This window comes from Lemur catta, chromosome 2 (genome assembly GCF_020740605.2).
Source record: "Lemur catta isolate mLemCat1 chromosome 2, mLemCat1.pri, whole genome shotgun sequence".
NCBI classification, from domain to species: domain Eukaryota; kingdom Metazoa; phylum Chordata; class Mammalia; order Primates; family Lemuridae; genus Lemur; species Lemur catta.
In genome coordinates this window covers 122,086,706-122,107,534 of record NC_059129.1, presented here as the reverse complement: position 1 = coordinate 122,107,534, position 20,829 = coordinate 122,086,706, and the positions used below count along the sequence as shown (strand labels likewise).

At 32.9% G+C, this 20,829-nt stretch overlaps 1 protein-coding gene and 1 non-coding gene across 3 annotated transcripts in view; both read left to right on the top strand.

Annotated features, from left to right (window-relative positions):
• The window catches only part of HBS1L (HBS1 like translational GTPase), an 89,011-nt gene that overhangs the window by 8,978 nt on the left and 59,204 nt on the right, over positions 1 to 20,829 (top strand). The window contains exons 3-5 of one of the 2 annotated variants that reach the window (XM_045544408.1): positions 3,060 to 3,188; positions 6,445 to 6,639; positions 8,200 to 12,664. In XM_045544408.1, the coding sequence (XP_045400364.1) occupies positions 3,060 to 3,188; positions 6,445 to 6,639; positions 8,200 to 9,668 (1,793 nt within the window). In that variant the 3' untranslated portion in view covers positions 9,669 to 12,664. Of the gene's footprint in view, positions 1 to 3,059; positions 3,189 to 6,444; positions 6,640 to 8,199; positions 12,665 to 20,829 lie in introns of those variants that run through there. The other variant, XM_045544407.1, reaches the window with a different exon arrangement.
• LOC123633653 lies at positions 5,259 to 5,367 on the top strand. The gene has a single exon (XR_006733680.1). It is a non-coding gene; the product is annotated as a U6 spliceosomal RNA (small nuclear RNA).

Here is a 20,829-nt window from a genome sequence, read left to right as displayed (position 1 = left end):
TCCCTGATGTACTGGTTCTTAACAATACAAATTTCCTGCTCCATTCCTGTACCGCTTAATTATGGGAAGAAGTGTAGAAAGCTTTATCTTTAATGAGTGCCTCATGTGATTTTTATTTTAAGTAGTTTCTGGAGTGAGGTTTTGAATTCTTTTAACTTTTATGTTTATCAAAATGCCTTAAATTTAAAAAATTACTATGGGTGTCCATTTATTCAGAAAGCACTTCCATCAAAGTTTGTGATTTGAAATTTTAGGGAATAACATTCTGTATTTATCCATTTTTCTCACTATTGTATTTCCGTCCATTTTTACTGTATCTCTTGCCTTTTGGGCTCTTATTTCAATTTCAAAGATTTGGACTACTTTTTCTCCCCTAGTTGCTAATTTTATTTTTGCTGGAGGAGTTTTCCTAACCTTCATCCCTCCCAGGCAAACCCAACCATTACTATGGCTAAAAGAGTGGCCACAGGTATGGGTTTCTGAGTTGGATTTGTGTGTGTGTGTGTGTGTGTGTGTGTGTCTGTCAGTGGGCCAATGGTTGGGTGGTAGGTGGGGGTGGGGTGGGAGGTAGTAGGAAAATCCTGCAGGAAAAAGTAACTCCTAGGAGGTAGAGTAGAAGCCTCTATGTCGAGAACTTCCTCTTCCCTGTCAATATTTTCTAGGGAAACTTGTTGAGGGAAGCATCTGATTTCATGCCTCACTTAGTTTTTTGATTTGTTTTAGGTTTCTTCCTCACCATTCATATGTATGAGAGGAAGCTGGGGAAAGTATTATTTGTTACTTGTAGGCTAAACTGAATATAGTTTATTAAAGCCAAGAAAGCAATTTGTAAATCACTAGGCAGAAAATGGCCAATTTATATTTTTTAGTACTCCCACATTTTATTAAATCTAAGATGCTATGGATTGTAAGGCATATTATTTCATGGACTGCTTTAAAACAAAAGGCTGCCAATCTAAGTATTACATAATGCTAAGATGCCATTTGACTATAAGATACACCTCTAATTCTGAGATTTTAACGTGAAAAAAAGTGGTCCTGTTAAAGAATTTATGAAATAGGATATCTCTTTCTGCTATTTAGCAATGCTGACTATTAATATAGCACCAGCATTATGGTCTCCTTGCACAAGAGGGGGCAAATTAGGGCTCATACGAGATAATATGTGCATTTCCGAAAAATTTTGTGGTCTTTAAAATTGTATGCTAAAAATAACAACTTAAGGGAAAAAAAGGATCAGTACAGACCACTCAACCTATAGAGTACTGAGAAAAATATTAGTCATCTTAATAAAAATGCTCACACATTTAATAAGATACATTATCTTCCTAATACTTTAGTAAACACAGGACTTTCCATTAAAAAATGGTGAAAGCTTGATAGAAGGAGATGTAAGAAAAGATTAAAACTAATGAGCAGTGTTACAAAAGTAAAATTCTCACAGATCTTGAAGAGCCAAGCAGCAAGGACCCTCAAAACAGAGTATGTGGCCAAACTGAGCCAAGAGGAAGAATGTGGGGATATGTGGCATTACAGTACAATTACAGCGTGATATTCCTCTGTGGTTGATGTTAGTGTATCTTCGTTGTATCTGTTGCTGTTATGTGTTGTGATACAAAATGTTGAAGTATTGGGAGAAAAGTTTCATAACCTAAAGCGTCTTCAATATTATATCCTCATCATTCTGCTATTTACCAATTAGTATGAACTAATTTGTGTTAAGGAAACAGGAATTATAGTAGATTAGATTCACTTATCGAAACTGCTCTGTATTTCTCTTGTATTCTATTTTACTTGTTCAAGATTTCTTCCACTTCTTCAGCTTTTCCTGTGTTCTTACCTCCTTTATTATAACTGCTCCAATCTTCATTGATTACTTAATTTTCTATGCTTCCACAGCACTTGTTTTCTGTATTACTCATTTGACTTTTAAAATATGTCATTACATTTTTCTTCTTTGTCTTACCTGCTAATCTTTAAGGCCATTGACTTATATAATGATTAGAATGCATTTATGCTGTGGCCTTCTGAGTGTAAGTGTTACACATAGGCCATAGCTTTATATTTTATGCGTTAGCTGTAAATTTTGAATAGTTTTTTTAATAAATAATGTCTTCTGCTTACATGTACAAAATTCAATGGACTTAACATGTTTTCTGCTTTTATAGAAAACTAAATAATGTAAAACCCTTAATAATACCTTGCCTTTTGAGTATTATGTTAATATTTCTGTCGTTATTTAGTTGTATTCCTTCATAATTGAATAGTCTCCAGGATTGAGTTCTGTGGCCATCCAGTAGAGATGGAAGCATGAATACTTTGGGCATGCCTTGTGATTTTTTCCTTTGCTCACTTGTATTTCATTTATGATACTTAGGCATGTATTGGCATCTTGACAATCTGTCTTTCCTTCCTTTAATGAAATATATAATACCCAGTTATATATATCTAGTGATGACACTGCCACTATTGCAGTGTAGCACAGATACCTGAAAGTCAAAGTTGGGTATATAACACTAGTTTACAATGTTAGTATATGATTGAAATTGTGAGTCATTCAAAGGTTAAGGCCTGTGTTTTCAATGAACTCTTGGATTCAGGTAAAATTATTAGTTCTTGGGAAGTGAAAATTAATCTTGTGTTTTCTTAATTATGCAAATTATTAAGTTTGATATATGGTTTGAAATATTTGTACCAAAGAAGAGAAAATTTCAGGGAACATAGGATAGTAGGCAAGGATGAGATATTAGGAAAGGTAGTTTTTGAAAACCATGAAGAAAGTAGCTCAGTAGAATGGTCTTGGAGATTAGGGGAAAGAAGGAAGAACATTATAAGAGATTAATAAATAGTAAGGACATTTGGACATTGGAGCAGGATTTTGGGTATGATATGTTTTGTCTTAGATTGGTTTTCATTTCATCCATTGTTATGGAATGTGGGTAACTGACTATAGGTGGTAGATCAGAATCCTTAATTTTTACTTGAACTTTTGTAAAAAAAAAAAAAAGTAAATGGGAAATGGCTATACTACAGCACTTTTTGATCATTTTATATTCTAGCTGCTCAGTTTATTTACTCACGACGTGACAAACCTTCTGTTGTTGAGCCTGTAGAAGAATATGATTATGAAGATCTAAAAGAATCTTCCAATTCTCTTTCGAACCATCAGCTAAGTGGAATTGATCAAGGTATAGCAAAAAATAGTGTATCTGTGTTTCTTACCTGAAAATGATTAATAACCAAATACACCGGAATTTATCAATTTTATCATGATTGTTCATAACAGTGACTATACACTAATGATAAAAATGTATCTTATATCTTCAGGAAAAATTTGTTTTATTAAATATATTGTGTGAAGTGTGTATTTAACTGTATGGCTGAAAAGTTGATTGTTTGGCTATTGTTTAGTAACTAGAATTTTTGATTGAACTATCATATTCTTTCATTTTTTCCATGAGAGAAACTTCAGTGATTTGTTATAGGAACTTTTTAAGACCATTTATTGTTTGATAAACTCTGTGTAGAGCTTATGATTAGAATACAGAAACTCCTTTACTTAGAAAGATGTTAGGTTCCAAAAGGTTTAAAAAAAAGTTGAAATCTGAAGTAGCACTATACAAGTGTCCTGATTGTTTATTATCTGTGTAAATTAAGTTTCAAGATAGAACTTGTAAATGGTAATGACATTGGTTCTGAATTTGCTTATTTTCAACACTCTTAAACATTTTAACAAAGATACTTATATTTTGGCTTTCTTCTTTTTTTTTTTTCTTTTTGAGACAGAGTCTCACTTTGTTGCCCAGGCTAGAGTGAGTGCCGTGGCATCAGCCTAGCTCACAGCAACCTCAAACTCCTGGGCTTAAGCGATCCTACTGCCTCAGCCTCCCGAGTAGCTGGGACTACAGGCATGCGTCACCATGCCTGGCTAATTTTTTCTATATATACTTTAGTTGTCCAGATAATTTATTTCTATTTTTAGTAGAGACGGGGTCTCGCTCAGGCTGGTCTTGAACTCCTGACCTCGAGCGATCCACCCGCCTTGGCCTCCCAGAGTGCTAGGATTACAGGCGTGAGCCACCGTGCCCGGCTGGCTTTCTTCTTTTATAAATAAGTTTCAAACATGACATTGCTCAAGCCATAGATTGACAGCAGAACTAAAATGGTCAGATATAACAGTAATGTCATCTGTTGATAGTGAGCGAGGCTGAGCCAGTTTGCTTTTTGTCTGGAGTGTGGCTTTGTCCTGTAAATGTTTTTAAATTGAAAATTTATAATAATTAATTTGAAAAAGAAATTTACGAATCTAGGAGCTGATCATTGAGTGAATCAGTAAAATATACCAGCTGCTAACAAACTGAGAAAAATGGAGAGAAAGCATAAATATATAAAATACAGAAGAAATAAAAAAGAATTTATTTATCAACTCTGCAAATACATTTGAGAATCTGGATAAAAATTTGAAGATGAGAGGTTGTGTGAAATTCTCAGTAGTGTTTAATTGTATTTTTAAAGAAAAGTGTCACAGTTAACGTAGGTTGAGAGGGTAGGAGTAGAGTAGAAGTCTTGTCCTTCTGCTGTGCTTTGGTAGACAGTGATAAAGGAGTTATGAAATGCAAAGTTATGTTTGAGAAGGAAAGTTAATCATTCCAACCTGACACATGTAAGTAATTGCATGATGACAATAATGATGATTGTAGCTAACTTTTACTAAATACTCTCCAGATACTGTTCTACATACTGTTCAAGTATTAGCATCTTTAATCTTGACAACCTTATGAGGTAGGGCAGTTGTCCTCATTTTTCAGGGGAAGAAAATGAGACACAGAGCAACTTGCCTGAGATTGTACCAGCTAGTAAGTGGCAATAGGATGTCAACCAAGCTACCTAATTCCATAACCTCTACTTTTAACTCCCTTACTACACTGCCTCTTTGTGTATGTGTAGAAAATAGTTCCTATAATTAGAAGAGGCCCTCATGCTAGCTATGCTATGTATTCTGTTCTAGTTTCAGTAATTCATGTATTTTTCAAACAGGTATTATTTTTCCAGTATAGCTTATTAGCCTTTTAAAATTAATCTTTGATTGAATCAAAGCAGAATTGCTCAAATATTTGAGAAATTTATTTTTAATGATTAAAGAAAAGAGCAATGGAAAAAAAGTATCAAATAATTTTTTTTTAAAGAAGGAAGGATCTTGCCAGTAAGTCTCCTTGTTCAACATGTAAGTATGTAAAATCAAATATAAATTTCATTTTGTGCTTGCTTTGGCAGCACATATACTAAAATTGGAATGATTCAGAGAAGATTAGCATGGCCTCTGTGCACGAGGATGACACACAAATTTGTGAAGCATTCCATATTTTTGTGTACTTACTTAATATTTTGAAATTAAAAAAAAATTCATTCTATGAAATGGTTTTGTGGAGTAGAGAGTCTGAAAACCTCAGTTCTATTTTGATTATTGCTAACTTAGTAGTGCCATAATTTTCAATCTCATCTTTATAAGTTAGAATTTGCCTGATATATTTAGCCGGTAGTGTTATGAGGATTACAAAATGAATACATATAAAAGTATTGTGAAAATTGTCAGGTGTTATACAAATATAAATGAATATATTCATTTTTATTTATTGGCCCCTAGATACCAGGTACTGTTTTAGGTTCTAGGGATACGAAGTTTTGGCTCTCCTGGATTTTTTATCACAAATAAAAATTAATAATTACTTTTTAAAGATAACAGTTATCAGAAAATTAAAATTCATAAGCAGTTTAGATACTTCTAATTTTTTATTTTTAAAATGAGCATCCTCCTTTTAATCTACTGATGTCCTTAGTTTTGTGGCATTTTTGTATTAGGTTATCTTGCCCATTTTTTAAAAGTCATTAAGGATAATTTAGTTGGCTGGGAAAAACTGAAGTTAGCCTAAAAGAAAACTTAAAGTAGTAATTTAAGAAATGTAAGAAATAGACTTAGTGATTAACTGGCTTCACTAACAAGTTAGAAATAGTCCCACACTCTCCCCTTTCTTTCTGCACGTCTAAAATGATCAGTGCAGATACCATCATCCTTGATGACTGAATATAAGTATTAGTATATACTGTGCAATTTACATTTTTCAAGCATTAGTCAATATTATTCAGGAGACTTTTATCATCATCATTGAAAATAGCTATTTGTATGTATAATTTATACTTTTTTAAATCATTAGTCATTATTCAGGAGACATGTATTCTAGTGATTTCTTAATTAATGAAGTTGTACCTATGGTAAGGGAAGATAGGTATATTATGGATAAAAATATGATCATTATACCTAATTTTTGCCAAGGAGAAAGGAGAGTTGAATATTCTAGTATAGTTTCAAATCTTTCATCAATTTTGAAGATTGAGGGTTCTTTCATGGCACCATTTAGTATAGCTTTTGATCATCGTCTGTTTTAGCTCGTCTTTATTCATGCCTGGATCACATGAGAGAGATACTTGGAGATGCTGTGCCAGATGAAATATTGGTTGAAGCAGTTCTGAAGAACAAGTTTGATGTGCAGAAGGCTTTGTCAGTGGTTCTGGAACAAGATAACATGCAGAATTTGAAGGACAAGAGTGAGGGAACAATATCTACAGGAAGGATAGAAAAAGGTATGCCTTTACTTGTTCTCTTTTAGTTTTTTTACGTGGTGTTTAAAGAGAGGCTTTAATTTGCTCGAGCTTTTAAGACAATTTAATTTGCTTGAGCTGTTAAAATTTTGCATGTTACAGTTAATTCTTGATTATTATTTGTTGATCTTCTAGTTTGTGAATTTTTAAGATGAGCGTTCTGTTACACATTGGTTTTTGGTTATTTCACTACTTGTTTTCATATCTAAGAGAACATGGTGGAATAATAATTCGATAAAACAACATAAGATTTTTTTTCTTCTTGCTAATAGCTTAGAGAACTTTTTAGTTATTTTTTTAAACTGTAATGAAATAGGAAATGGGATAGCCAGCCAATTAATGTTAAAAATTCCTTTATTCTCATATCATTAATACGTATTAATAGGCCGGGCGTGGTGGCTCACGCCTGTAATCCTAGCACTCTGGGAGGCCGAGGCGGGTGGATTGCTTGAGGTCAGGACTTCGAGACCAGCCTGAGCGAGACCCCGTCTCTACTAAAAAAAAAAATAGAAATAAATTATCTGGACAACTAAAAGTATATATAGAAAAAATAAGCCGGGCATGGTGGCGCATGCCTGTAGTCCCAGCTACTCGGGAGGCTGAGGCAGTAGGATCGCTTAAGCCCAGGAGTTTGAGGTTGCTGTGAGCTAGGCTGACGCCACGGCACTCACTCTAGCCCGGGCAACAAAGTGACACTCTGTCTCAAAAAAAAAAAAAAAAAAAAAAAGTATTAATATAATTCCATTTTATTTAAATATCATTAAATATATTTAATTTTAAATTTGTAGGATTTGGTATTAAATTTGGAATTTAGTGGACAAAAGAAGGGAAATGAAGTGCTACCATTATATTAATTGGTTGGTATCTGTCAGTGTGAGTATGGTGATTTGTTAACTAGGTCAATATTTCTTGTAAACCGTGGGATAGATTTTTTGCTACAGCAAGGTTGGATACGGTCTGTTACCATGAATTAAGAGTTTTTTTGGGGAGAGTTGGGGAGGCACAGATGCATACTTTTAACTATTATGGGAATGAGTCTGTAATATGTCATCTTATGGTAATAGTGTTTCCTAGATTGCAGTAGAAATTACAGGGTGTTATTTGTTTGCTTGTTTGTTTTTGATGCATTAAAATACAGAAGAAAATGAACCTAGTTTTTTCTTTTTTCTTTCTTTTTTTTTTTTTTAGAAGTTTTGAATTTGAGATAATCCTGACTCTAAATTATGGTTAAAATGTCACTTTGTTAAACTCATGAAAATTAGAACATTGACTGGCTTGATACTTACACATTTGTTATTTATCAGTGAACAAAGTATGACGGTTACTTTAGATTGTTAAAGGAAGGTAATATTCCTTTATTATTGTTTTTTAGAGTGTTCACTTAATATTTAATAATGATCAAGTATCACTTTTTTCATGTCATAATCAAAAGAAGCATTTAGTAATTAAATGCCTCATTTCATGTTTCCTTTTGGTTGCGGTGACTGTCTTCTGCATATGTCAACCTATTCATCTGAAAATTAATGGCTCTTGTAAGGTAAGGAGTCTTATTTTCTTCCTCTGAAGTTTCAGCTGATAATGTTCAAAATTCTTATCCTCAATCAGCAAATCATTTGGATTGTAGTAGCAAACCCTTTGATTGTTCTAGCTCAATAGCAAAATATGGATCATATCATAATTCTTCAGTTCCAAGTCGCTATTTACTTCATAGAAAAAAGAAACTTGACAGACCTAAAAGTGAAAAGAAACTAGAATCATGTAAGTTAACAAAAGAGCTTTCACTAGCTGACCTAATTCATGATATACCAAGAGATTCTTGTAAACGTCAGCCATCAGTCAGATTATCATCCACAGATAGTCCGGAAAGTCTACTTTCAGAGAATGTAGATGGTGATTTGTTAAGACCTCAGGCATCTGTATGTGTTTCCAAAGATGATTCTGCATTCAAAGAAATACCAGATTTAAAGTCCTTAATGACAAAGAGCACAACACTGAATAATTCTGTGTTTATTCAAAACAATTCACTGTCTGATTTCCAAAACATTCCAGTGCAAAACAGTTTAGGAAGTTCAAATAATCCTTTGCACTTAACTAGCTCATTGGAAAATACAACTCTTGATAATCTAAATGCTAGTGAAAAGGCTGAAATTGGAAGTGTTTCTTTAGGTGAACAAAGTGCTAAGAATTACATTTTAAAAAATGACAACTTAAAGTTTTTCCAGTGTGAAAGTCCATCCGTAGCCGAACTGTTTCAGGAACACAAAGAAAACAATCGAAGCCAGTGCTTTACTTTATCTGATCTTTGTAACCAGTCATCTGCCAGTTTTACAGATCTAAGTTTGGGATCCTTTCCCCTGTCACAACTAGCAAATCGCTCTCAATCTTCAGCTGGAATATCAGAATTAACAGGATCTCTGTCATCTTTGGCATTTCATAAAGCTGCTCCCATAAGAGACCTTGAGAATTTGTCACTTTCTGATTTGATTGCAGAAACAATTGATGTAGACAACTCTCAGATTAAGAAAGATTCTTTTGATCTCAGTTTATCTGAAATGAGGTCTCCTGGAATAGATTCAAATATTGATCTTAGTGTCCTTATAAAAACCCCAGATTTTGCTCCAAAGCTTTTAGTAGAGCAATCAGTTGCTCCAGCATCAGGAACTAAAGTTCCAGGTTCAAAGTTAGGGAAAAATTCCAGTTTTCCTAAGGATATTAAGAAAAACAATAAAGGCTCTTTGACTAGGAAACCACCTTTTTCTCTCTCTTGGACCAAGTCCCTTGCTGCTAGACCTTCAGCTTTTGCTTCAACACTGTGTCTTCGTTACCCACTGAAAAGCTGCAAGCGACGCACCTTTGACCTTTATAAGACTTTCCTTTATAGTAGACAAGTTCAAGACGTAAAGGACAAAGAAATGAGTCCTCTTGTAGCAATAACACCATTTGACTTCAAATCAGCATCTCCTGATGACATTGTAAAAGCTAATCAAAAGAAAGCATTTACTAGAGAATAGTAACAAAAGGAAAACTTGATTACTGTTGTAGAGCTTTTTATTTTTAATTAAAGTCTTTATAGGATCACTTTATATTATGGGATTCAAGTTGTGATTTTTACATTAAAATTGTCTTAAGTCAGCTGATAACTTCAGTTGGTATGTATTTTTGCACTGAATTTTTTTTTATAATCTTTTAGTGATTACTGACTTTAACGAGTATATGTTTACAAAGTGCATATGAAAACTTGATATTGTAAAATCAAACCTCAGATTTTTATTTGAAGCATTCAACTTTATAAGTTTTTATAATGAGATTTTTTTTCTATGAAATATTTTTGTGCTTTGTTCTTAAACAAAAATGCCAGCACTTGGGATTATTATAGTTTAATATGAAGATTATTCTTATGTGGCATAGCATAGCTGAGACATATATTCAAACAGTACTGATATCATTCCGAGTTTCATTATTTTTCTGCAGGGAAATACTAAAATTTTTGTATTAGAAAATCTTAAAATTCCTGACTTTTAAGACTATCATGGAAGTTGTTAAAGTACATTTTTGATGATGATAATATAAAAATCTTTTAAGGGACCATGTAAATATAGTGGCTGGATTAATACATGAATTATTTTTATACATTTTCAAAACATTTGTCCTAAATGTACTCCTTAAAATAAATATATAGAAAGTGTTGTCAAGTATGGTTGCATGTTCTTCAGATAGACATTTTGCCAGATCTCTTTTTTTCTTTACAATAAGTAATGAAGTATGGAGTTTTCCTTTTTGCTACTGACAGCTGTGTGCCCTACAGTGACAAAGTTTCAGCAAAGGTGGATCAAATAAGAGCCCTCTAGTGAGCAGAATAAGTGGGTAACTAATCCCTTAAAGCAGTGGTCCTTCGCGAGCAATCATAATCACTGGGGGAATTATTTCAAGACAGATGGTGTGTCTTCACTCCAGATGTGCCGAATCAGTCTCTGAGGGATGGCACTTGGGAATGTGTATTTTTAAAATGATCCCCAGGTGAATCTGATGGATACTTCTGCTGTAGAACTACTGCCTTAGAGAAAGAAATCAATATAACAGAATTATTAATGCTAAGAATAACATCTGACCAACTTGAATTCATACTTTCTAGAAAATACCAAGGAAAATTGCTAATTAGAAATTATGGTCTTTTGCATGAAATGATAAAGATATTATTAGTATTCCTTGCCAAAAAAATACAGTATTATCTATAATGTTATTTCTTAATGAAAATAAAATAGCTGGCCTTTTCCCAGTAAAGAAATATTGTTCTCCCATAGCTACTTCAGTATGCATATGGTAATTTTTTTTTGTTCACTTCTTGTTTCTGTTTATTTTCAGAAAGACATTCCAAAATTTTTAGCTCTGTCTGATGTTTTTATATTCAGTATTTTGGTGGGAAGAGTTGAAATGGCATCATGTCTTCATTGTTATAAGGAAATACTTTCTGATTTCTTGTGATGTCTTCAGGTTTTGTTTTTAACTGCAGATTTCAATGCATATAATACTGATACTTAGGAGATCATATAAATCACATGCTATACTTTCTGATTGTTTAAAATGTGAATTACCCCAACTGCTGAGTTTGTTTTTCTAGTCTTGAACCATTATTAAACATTTTAGTAATTTTGAACTATAGTATATGAATCATCAACTAGATTTATGTGTAGGCAGTCTCCAACTTAGAAGTGAATTATAATATATTCTGAGTTTGTAACTAACGATAATTCCTGATTAATTGCTACCTAAGAAAAAGTCCACTTTGCACATGAATCCATGAATAGTTAACCTATATTATAGTTGAATAGTGGCACTATTATTTTACCTTCTTTTATAACAAAGTAATTTTCAAGTGAAAGTACAATACTTCTAAAGCCATATAGCAGACCTTATAGAGTGAACGAGGTCTCCCTTTGTTAGCTGATCAGGATTGTAACTACCATTTATGAGATTCTTTTTGTGGGGAATAAAATTATGTATTACAGGGTGATAAGGGAAATAACAGTATCTTAAATAAGTTTCCAGCCTTCCTGTTTCCCTTGTCTTGGCTATGGGCCTGTCAAGCATGCACATGATAAGCATTTGCCCTTGTTGACCAAGCGAATGTCACAGTCTCTGAGATTTGGAGGGTGGAACCAAGAAGACCACTCCTCCTTCTACCCTTGGCCATTGGCCCTTGGTAAAAAGATGAGTGCCTGCTTGTTCTTGAATATACTCCTTGTGATGATGTTGTTTGCACTAAGTGCATATTCTGCACCAGCTACTGTTTATTGACTGACTGCTGTCTTGGTAGCTCAGGTATGCTGTTTTGGTTTTTATTATTTTTCAGTTCAAATATCAATTTTGAGATGCAAAGCCATTTTTATTTGCATTATGATCAAGTATATTAATATTTTACTTTAGGAATAGAAATAATTTGTAATTACATTCTAAATGATATAAAATACATTAAAAAATTATCATTTTGTTCTTCACTCTTTTTGTTCTTTAAGAGATCTGATGTTCATGAATGTTTTGTCCTTTTGCATTCTAAAGTCTTTAGTTGGTTCTTTTAGATATAGTTCTTCTTACAATTAACTGCCAAGAACCAGGGTTTCATTTCTGTACAGAACACTTTCCTTTTCTTTTTGTTTTACCTTTTCCCCTTTTCCTAGTTACTCAGCTGGCATTTTAACCTCTTTTCTTCCCTTTAGCTTTGAATTCTTCTTTCTTGAACTTTTACCCTTTTTCTTCTCATATAAGTAGTGATAACTATTCTCAGTGATTTATATTTATTAATAATTTTTACTACTCAGTGGGAGGTCATGTAACTAATTGTCATAAGAGGGATAAAACTAGTAAGGTACTCTTTTTTTGTATATAAAAGGAAGCACATAAGGTAAACACAGTCATAGAGAAAAATAATTCTTATGTGATTATTTACCTTTTAAATTGACCATGAATCTATTTGTGGACCATTGCAAATAAACAAGTACAAATTGTATATTGAGAAAGAACTTTGTATCAATAAGTTTTCTGTTCACACAAGTATATATTTGGTTATAAAATCAGTTTTATAGTAGCTTAGAAATTGTTTTCTATTATTTATATAAACAGTGGAACATATATAAATAAAGATAATGTTGACTATACAAGGAGGATTAATAGGGATTTCTATACTAGTTTTCTTTTACCTGTATACTTATAATTACATAAAGCTCAGCTTTTCCAGTTGTATATTGTAATTTTAATTTTTAGGTTGTAAAAAACTTGTCACATTTTGAGTGTATGTATGTGTTTTGTAAAAGCTACATTGAAAGAAATTATAATTCTGAGGTTTTCTTAAATCAAGTATGAAAACATAGTTTACCCATTAGGATTTTCTATATAAACTTGATATGTCTGAATGATTTTTTAATAATTTATGCAGAAGGTATTGTTTTATGTCTTTATAAACAAATTAAAAAAACTCCAAACTATCTGATTGTGAAGAATTTCTTTTAAGATAATTAGCATTTAGAATTCTTCCTTTCCACAGGGTAAAATTTTATGTATTCTTTTAACTTTTTAGGATTACACAGAAACACTATTAAAGTATAGGTTATGGTAAATATTGGTAATGTGATTACAGAGATGACAGTGGAAGGTAAAAGAAACGATCAGCTGGGCACAATGGTACGTGCCTGTAGTCCCAGCTACTAGGGAGGCTGAGGCAGGAGGATTGCTTGAGCCCAGGAGTTTGTGTCCAGCTTGGGCAACATAGTGAGACCCCTGTCTCCAAAAAGAAAAAGAAAAAATGATAAAGTGTACGTATGTTTCTGATGTTGACATTCCTGATTTATATTGTATGACTAAAGGAAAGCATTTTAGATGCAGGATGTGTACATTCCAAGATGAACAAAGGTATGATCCTTACCATCAAAGGAGAGGGGAGATATGCACACTTAAACACATAATTATATTTATTATAGTTTGGCACATATAACATTATACCATCTAAAGCTGACAAAAACTGACATCTTTGTCTTCCTCATTCAAGTTGCTACCTCCTCCTGTTTCCTATCTTTATTACTGGTATTACCATACCCCAGTTTCTAAAACCAGAAACCTAGCTTCGTCCTTGATTCCTCTCTCCTCACCTACTACTTATAATTGATTACCATTCTTGTTATTTCTACCTTATAAATAAGTAAATATATGTGTGTGTACACATAGGTATGCATATATAGAGAGTTGTTATTTGTGGTAGTTATGTTTTATAAAGTCACTGCAAACGCTGAATTACTCAATACTGAACCATTGGTTCTATGGGAAATAAAGGGTTAGGTTCCTGTGAGCCTCTAGTCACAACATTTTTGTCAACCAGTCAGTACACACCCTTGCTTTATTTATATGTCGTGGATTCATTAACATTGAACTCATGAGTAACAGCAGTATAACTCATGCCTTGTCTAACACATCTCCATCTCAGCCTTCTTATGCTTAGGAACACCAGACAACACTTCAGTACTATACTTGCAGGCCATTTTAAACAGTAAAATTACCAACAAAAAGCACAAATAAAAAAATGTGACACTAAATACACCATGCAAAGGACACTTGTTTACAGTGTGAGAGAGTTGAAACAAGAAGGCAGAATGTCTCCTGCAAGTGAGTGCAAAAGTGAGTAGTGATTAGGGGGTTACAAATAAACTGTAGTAAGTAGGTGAATTCACAAATGTGGAATCTTGGAATAACGAAGATTGCTTGTGTATTTTTTGGCCCACTACTCTCCATCTTTATTGCTACTTTTCCTCTTAAAGGCCATTAGCTTTTGACAGAATTAACAATACATCTAACTAATTTCTTGACTTTTCAGTTTATCTCCCTCTAAAGTACTTTCTATTCTATACTACAGACAGAATAATTTTTCTAAAATAAAGATCTAGTTTTATCTCCCTATCTAAATCCTTTTATTTTCTAAGTCCCTTTATGAACTTCTGTTTGTGTATCCTCTACCCAAAGCTACCCTAGAACACTGAGTAGAGGTCTGCTTCTGTAGTGCTTGCTTCCTCCCTGGCTAATTGCTCTTCAGGTTGTATTTAGATACCGCTTTATTCCCAGTTGTGGGTTAGGATAGCCTTTGTGTATACCCATAGTTCACTGTACTCCTTTTATTACCATCCCATGTGAAATCATGATTCCCTTCACACACATACTCTTTCTCTTGTAACCATGTTTTATTGTTCCTCACAACACTTGCATCACTGACATTGCTTGTATTGTATACATACTTGTTTTATCATGTCTCCTCCCTGCTCCCCATTCCCTCTCCATCATGTAAATTCTTCAAATGCAGGAATTTTGTGTGTTCACTGCTGTATCCCAGCTTAGCATATGTCTGGTACATAAACGTAGGAAAGGCGTTTAAGTAAAAGTGAATTCCTCTCCTAATACAGTCCTACAATTTTGTTCCCTACTGCGGTCCCCAACCTCTGGGCCACGGACTGGTCCGCAGCCTGTTAGGGATGGGGCTCAGAGCCCCGCCGGTCCCTCCACCCTCTCGCCCCATCCGTGGAAAAATTGTCTTCCGTGAAACTTCGCAAGGAGATGGTGGGGCCCGCACAGGAAGCGAGTGAGCCCAAGGGGAAGCTTCTCCGCTCCCCATCCGCTGGCATCACTGTCTGAGCTCTGTGCCGTATACCCCCATCCCCCATCCCCCATCTGTGGAAAAATTGTCTTCCGTGAAACTGGTTCCTGGTACCAAAAAGGTTGGGGACCCCTGGAAACCTCTGTAAACCACTGTAAACAAATGGTTTCTTTATTCTTCCTGAAACTTTACTTGCATATTACACATATGTGAATGTACATATACATTTTTACACAAATCGGAGAATACTATAATACTTCTATATCTGTGTCACTTAACAAGCATTTGGCAGATCTTTCTTTACTGGCATATACAGATCAATCTCATTCCTTTTAAAAGCTGTGTAGAATTCTATAACATTGTACCATAATTTATTTAAACAGCCTCTATTGATGAACATTTTAAGTGTTAACAGTTGCTATTGCTAATGATAAATGAGCATCCGACATTTTTAGAAATTGAATTTAAATATTTTTGATAGGTACTACCTAATTGCCCTTAATGGGGATTGCACTAATTTTCTTCCCATGAGTTTGTGAGTGTTTTTGCCCAAATTCTCACAGATATGAGTATTACTTCTTTTGGTATTATGCCAACCTGATAATTGGGAAATATTTTTTCATGAGTGAGGCTGACTGCCTTGTCATATATTTAAAGTTATTTATATTTTTCTTAGAACTGTCTGCTCTTAATCTTTGCCCATTTTTCTGCTGGTTTAATCTTTCATAATTTTTAGGAATATGTGTGTGGATCTATGTACACACGTATACATACATACGTATTTATATACTAAGGAAATTAGTCCTTACAAAAATTGTTATATGCATGGAAAATACTTTTTCTGATTCCCAGTTTGTCATTTTCTAGGTCATATTTTAGAAGATAAATTTGAAATTTTCATTAGTCTTTTTTCTTACAGGTTTTTATTTGAAAGTGCTGCTCCACTACAAGATAATTTTTAAACAAAGATTATTCATTGTTTCTTCTAATTTTTTTGGCAGATGCATATTTTTTATTTTTGTATCTTTGATCCAGCTAATATTAAGGGCTAACATAGGAATTGGTTTGTCCACCAACATCTTTTCTGTTTATGGAAAGATGATTTATCACACTACCTTTTGTTGAATTATATATCCTTTTTTTGGAAATGCCATCTTTGACACATACTAAATTCCTTTCAGTCTTCTGTCTATTTTGGGACTCCATATTAATAAACTTAAATTATTGTAGCTTTTTATTATGGTTAAGTTTTAGTATTTTGTAGGCTGTCTTGAATTTTTCTCTCCTTTTTTAATAGGTTTCCTGAGTTATCTCACATGGTTCTTTTTCCTATATGAGCTTTAGAAATAGCTTGTCAAGTTACTGAAAAAATTCCAGTTGTAATTTTTATTGTGTTTAATGATCTATCAAGAGATTTTTGGAGGAAAAAAATACTGTTTCCATAGATGACAAAGGCTTTAGGTAATATTAAACGTTACGTTATCTTAATAGATTTTCTGATATTGATCTAGTTTTACATTATCTTAATAGATTTTGTAGTATTGATTTTGTCTTATAATAGCTCTAGTTGGTCATGGTGGATTGTTCTTTTAATGTGATGAATTTTATTTGCTAACATTTTATTTAACATGACTGCATCTATTTATAAAACTAATTTATAATTGTGTGTATGTGCATGCTCTTTGTTGGATTTTGTTTTTTCTTGCGATGGTTTTATTGAAAATTTAGAACATTTTTCTTTATCCTTGAATAATTTAAATAGTATTGAAATTATTTCTTTTATGATAGGATTCATCTTTCTGAATATTCTGGGGTCAATTTCAGAAGTATTAATTTTCTTAGAAAACCATCCATTTCATCCAAGGTGACAACTGTATTTTTCTTGAGCATTGTACCAGACATTGTCTTATTCTTCTAGAGTCTTGGGTATTGTTTTCTCTCCTCTACTCTTCCCGTTCCCCTCGACCCAGCTTTTTTCCTTTTTGATTATTACTTTGCAATTTGTCTTGTTTTTTCTTCCCCAAAGATGGGCTCCTACATTCATGATTAGTTACATTGGTTTTAATTGATTATTTTGTGATTTTGCTTATTGAGTTAGTCTGTTTTCTACCTCTCTGAGTAGAAAATTTAACTTAAATGCATTTTTAATTATGTTAAAAGTTAGTTTTAATTTATGAAATTTCAAGCAGAAAAATACAGAAAATAATATAACAAACATCCATGGAGCTACTACTTTAACAGAAGCTAACATTTTGTCACATACACTTAAGATCTTTCTCTGTTTTAAGAAATAAACTGTTAGATTGAAATCTAGCCCCATCCTTTCCTTATTCCTTTCTACTACCTTAAAGTTGATATGTGTCATTCCCATTTTCTCTTATTGACTTATATCTCTATAGTCATTATTTTTCTTATGTATAATGCATTTGCTGTAGCTTATAGGTTCTTTTAAAGTTACCATTATTTTTTGAATAATATGCAATTTTGATTTGGATTTCCTTTTTAAGCCCAGAATCTGAGAGTTTTAAAATTTCCAGGTTGTTGGGGAAATTCTGTTTATTATTATGATGATTACTGGTTTTATTATACTGTTAATCAGAGAATGTGGTCTGTACTATTTATTTTTGAGGTTTATTGAGTTTTACTTTATATAAATTTTGATATGTAAAGATACATGCTCTTTCTATGGATTTGAATTTTTCATTAATATAAAGTTCCCTTTTTGCTACTTTTATGCTTTTTGCCATAAGTTCAGTTTAACATTAATGTCGTGATTGCTACTTTTTCTAAGTTGTGTTTGTCCATCCTTTTGCTTTCAGCATTTTGAGTCACTTTGGTATAGTTGGGTTTTTCAGAGTCTGTTTTAATAAGTGGGGTTTTCCCACTGATGGCACTGATACAATACCTTCGGTTATTTTTTAAAAAGTGGTCTTCTGTACTTATTTTGATATGTGGTTTATGTTTGTTTTGATCTTTGTATATAGTCTTTGACAACTTGGAAATTTTATAGTTTATAATTAAATAACATACTTTAACTTTTTAAAAATTTGCCAACATTAAACAACATATGTTGATTTCTCACTATAAAAATGAAGAAATTAACATATTTATGCTTCACTTTCTATTTCTCATAATTTTTGTTAATATTTTAAGTTCTTAGGTAAGGTATTTACCTTTATACCTTTGATAATATGAATATATTCAAATTTCTATTAATTGAATTATTAACTTTTAAAGTTATTTAATGAGTCCTAGTTTTAAAAATTGAGCTCATCGGAGTTATACTTTCTCAGAGATTTTTCTCCAGAGGTTTTTAGTCATATTAGTTAGTTATTGTCAGGATTTAAAGCATTTTCATTTTATTCTGTACTCACAATTTCCTTAGTTTTAAACCATAGTTATTTTAAAAGGAATCTTGTGATTGTGTTTGACTTGATTTGACATCTGGTTCAACTCCTCGCCTTCTCCTCCCCCTAAAATATGCATGTGCAAAGTATTTCCTGTGTTATTTAAAATTTGAAAGTGATTTTGTGGCCTGTATTTGCATGACAAATTAACAAATAATAGTTTAGAGTTACTCTCTCTTTCCTGGAGGGCATTGTAGATGTTGCTCTACTGTTTTCTATTACTGCATGTTGCTAGCTAGCCTGATTCTGCTGCCTCCAGTGTGGCTTTTATTTCCGTAGCAGTTTCCTGCTCCCCTCCAATTTTCTCCTGAGCTCTGCTGGCTTACTACTGTTCAACTTTTTCTCCTGTCGTTTTATTGTCATTTCTTTCATCCCCTGTGTCTGTCTTTTAAGTTCTTCTCTCAGAGACTATATTTTCTTTGCTATATTTGATATCATAAAACTTAAAAAACCCCTGTTCTTTTCTTTTCTCATTCATCTGTTGTATATTTATCATCTGCTTTTTAATTGTTTTCCTCCATTATTCATTATGACAGTATCTTCCTTTAGCTTCTGTGTCATCCTGGTTGAATATTTCTCATGTTTGAAAACAAGGGGAGTTCTTTTTTTGACAGAATATTATGAAGAATGATATGGGGAGAAGTGTGGTGATTGAACTTGGGCCATCTTGTACTCTTGCATTTGCTGCATACTCTGTCCTTAGGTCATGTTTCAGCATAGTTTTCTCAACATCGCAAATTTTCCCCCTTTGAGGCAAAATAGAAACTCTAACAGGCTGTGAAATTCTCTTTTGAAGATTTTTATGATTTCCTTGTCCTTGGTGTGGATGGAGTCTGAGATTCTTCTCAGCCTTCACACATCTCCAGATCTTGCTATTTTCACGATGGCTCCTTGGTTGGGTCCTTCAGAGGTATGCCTCCAACTTTGGCGAACTGTGCCTTCTGGACAAAATCTGCAGTCATGTGTACCCCCACGTGCTCTCAGTTTGATCCAAATTTCTGTTTGGTAGATGCTCTCTTCCTAGTTTGTTTTGGTGTTATAGCTGGTTCTTACTTTTGTTGAAGGTGGAGTGTTCTTCTGTTTCTCTCTTTCTGCCTTTATTTTTTGTTTCGGGGGTGAGTGTTTTTTTGGGAGAAGAATAGTATAGATACATCTTTGCTTTGGTTCTTTAACTGGGTGTTTTTTTTCCCAAGGGCTTTGTAGATTAGATAGTCCCTTTTTGACTATGAAACTAAACTGGTCTGAGAGGCTTGTGAATAATTTTCTGGGTATGTGATACGGCAAGCCTTGTGTTAAAAGTTTTATTAGGAGTTTTGGTATAATGATTCCAGTATCCGTATCACCAGTCTGGAACGAAATTTCTTTTTTTTTTTTTTTCTCATTGAGAGAATTTTTCAATATTTTTGTATTTTTATCATTTTGGAATGAGAACTTCTTAGTATCTACATAAAAATTAGCCTTTTATGGCAATAAATTAGAACTCTAATTTCTAAAATAATATATTGAATGTTAACATGTCTTCTTAATTTAGATAACATTTTAGTTCGTTATATTAACATATATTGAAAGTCACTAATAGCAAATACATGTAACCTTAGAATGAGTTATCATTAATTTTGTTATACATTTATGTGATTGAACTGCTAAAAGACCATATATTTGGGGAGCAAAATTATGGAATAATCTTTTAGTTTTCTGATGTTATTTTCCTTGCCACCTTAAATCTATCAAGAGAGAAAACACCCCGAAAATTATAAAACTGAGTGACATACTCTTAATTTTTTCCCATAAGAGAATGCAGAAATTAAAATATATATAGCATTATTATTGTTTTAAAAGAAAATCTTGACAGAAAAATTTTATTATTTATGGGCGAAAATTTTATAATTAAGTCAACCTAACTGGAAGATAAATAGTTTTCACGAGAGTGTATATTACTTTGTCAACTGAAGTTTCACTCTTAAGGCTTTTTCTAATACTGGATTTATTTTGATTCATTTAGAAAAATAGTTACTGTTAAAAGAAAGTAAGTAATGAGAAAAAATAGTTGGTCGATAAATCTGGAAAAAGAATCATGTCTAATTTAAATTTAACATTTTTTACAGTTCTCAAAATTGATATTTCCATTGCCTCAGA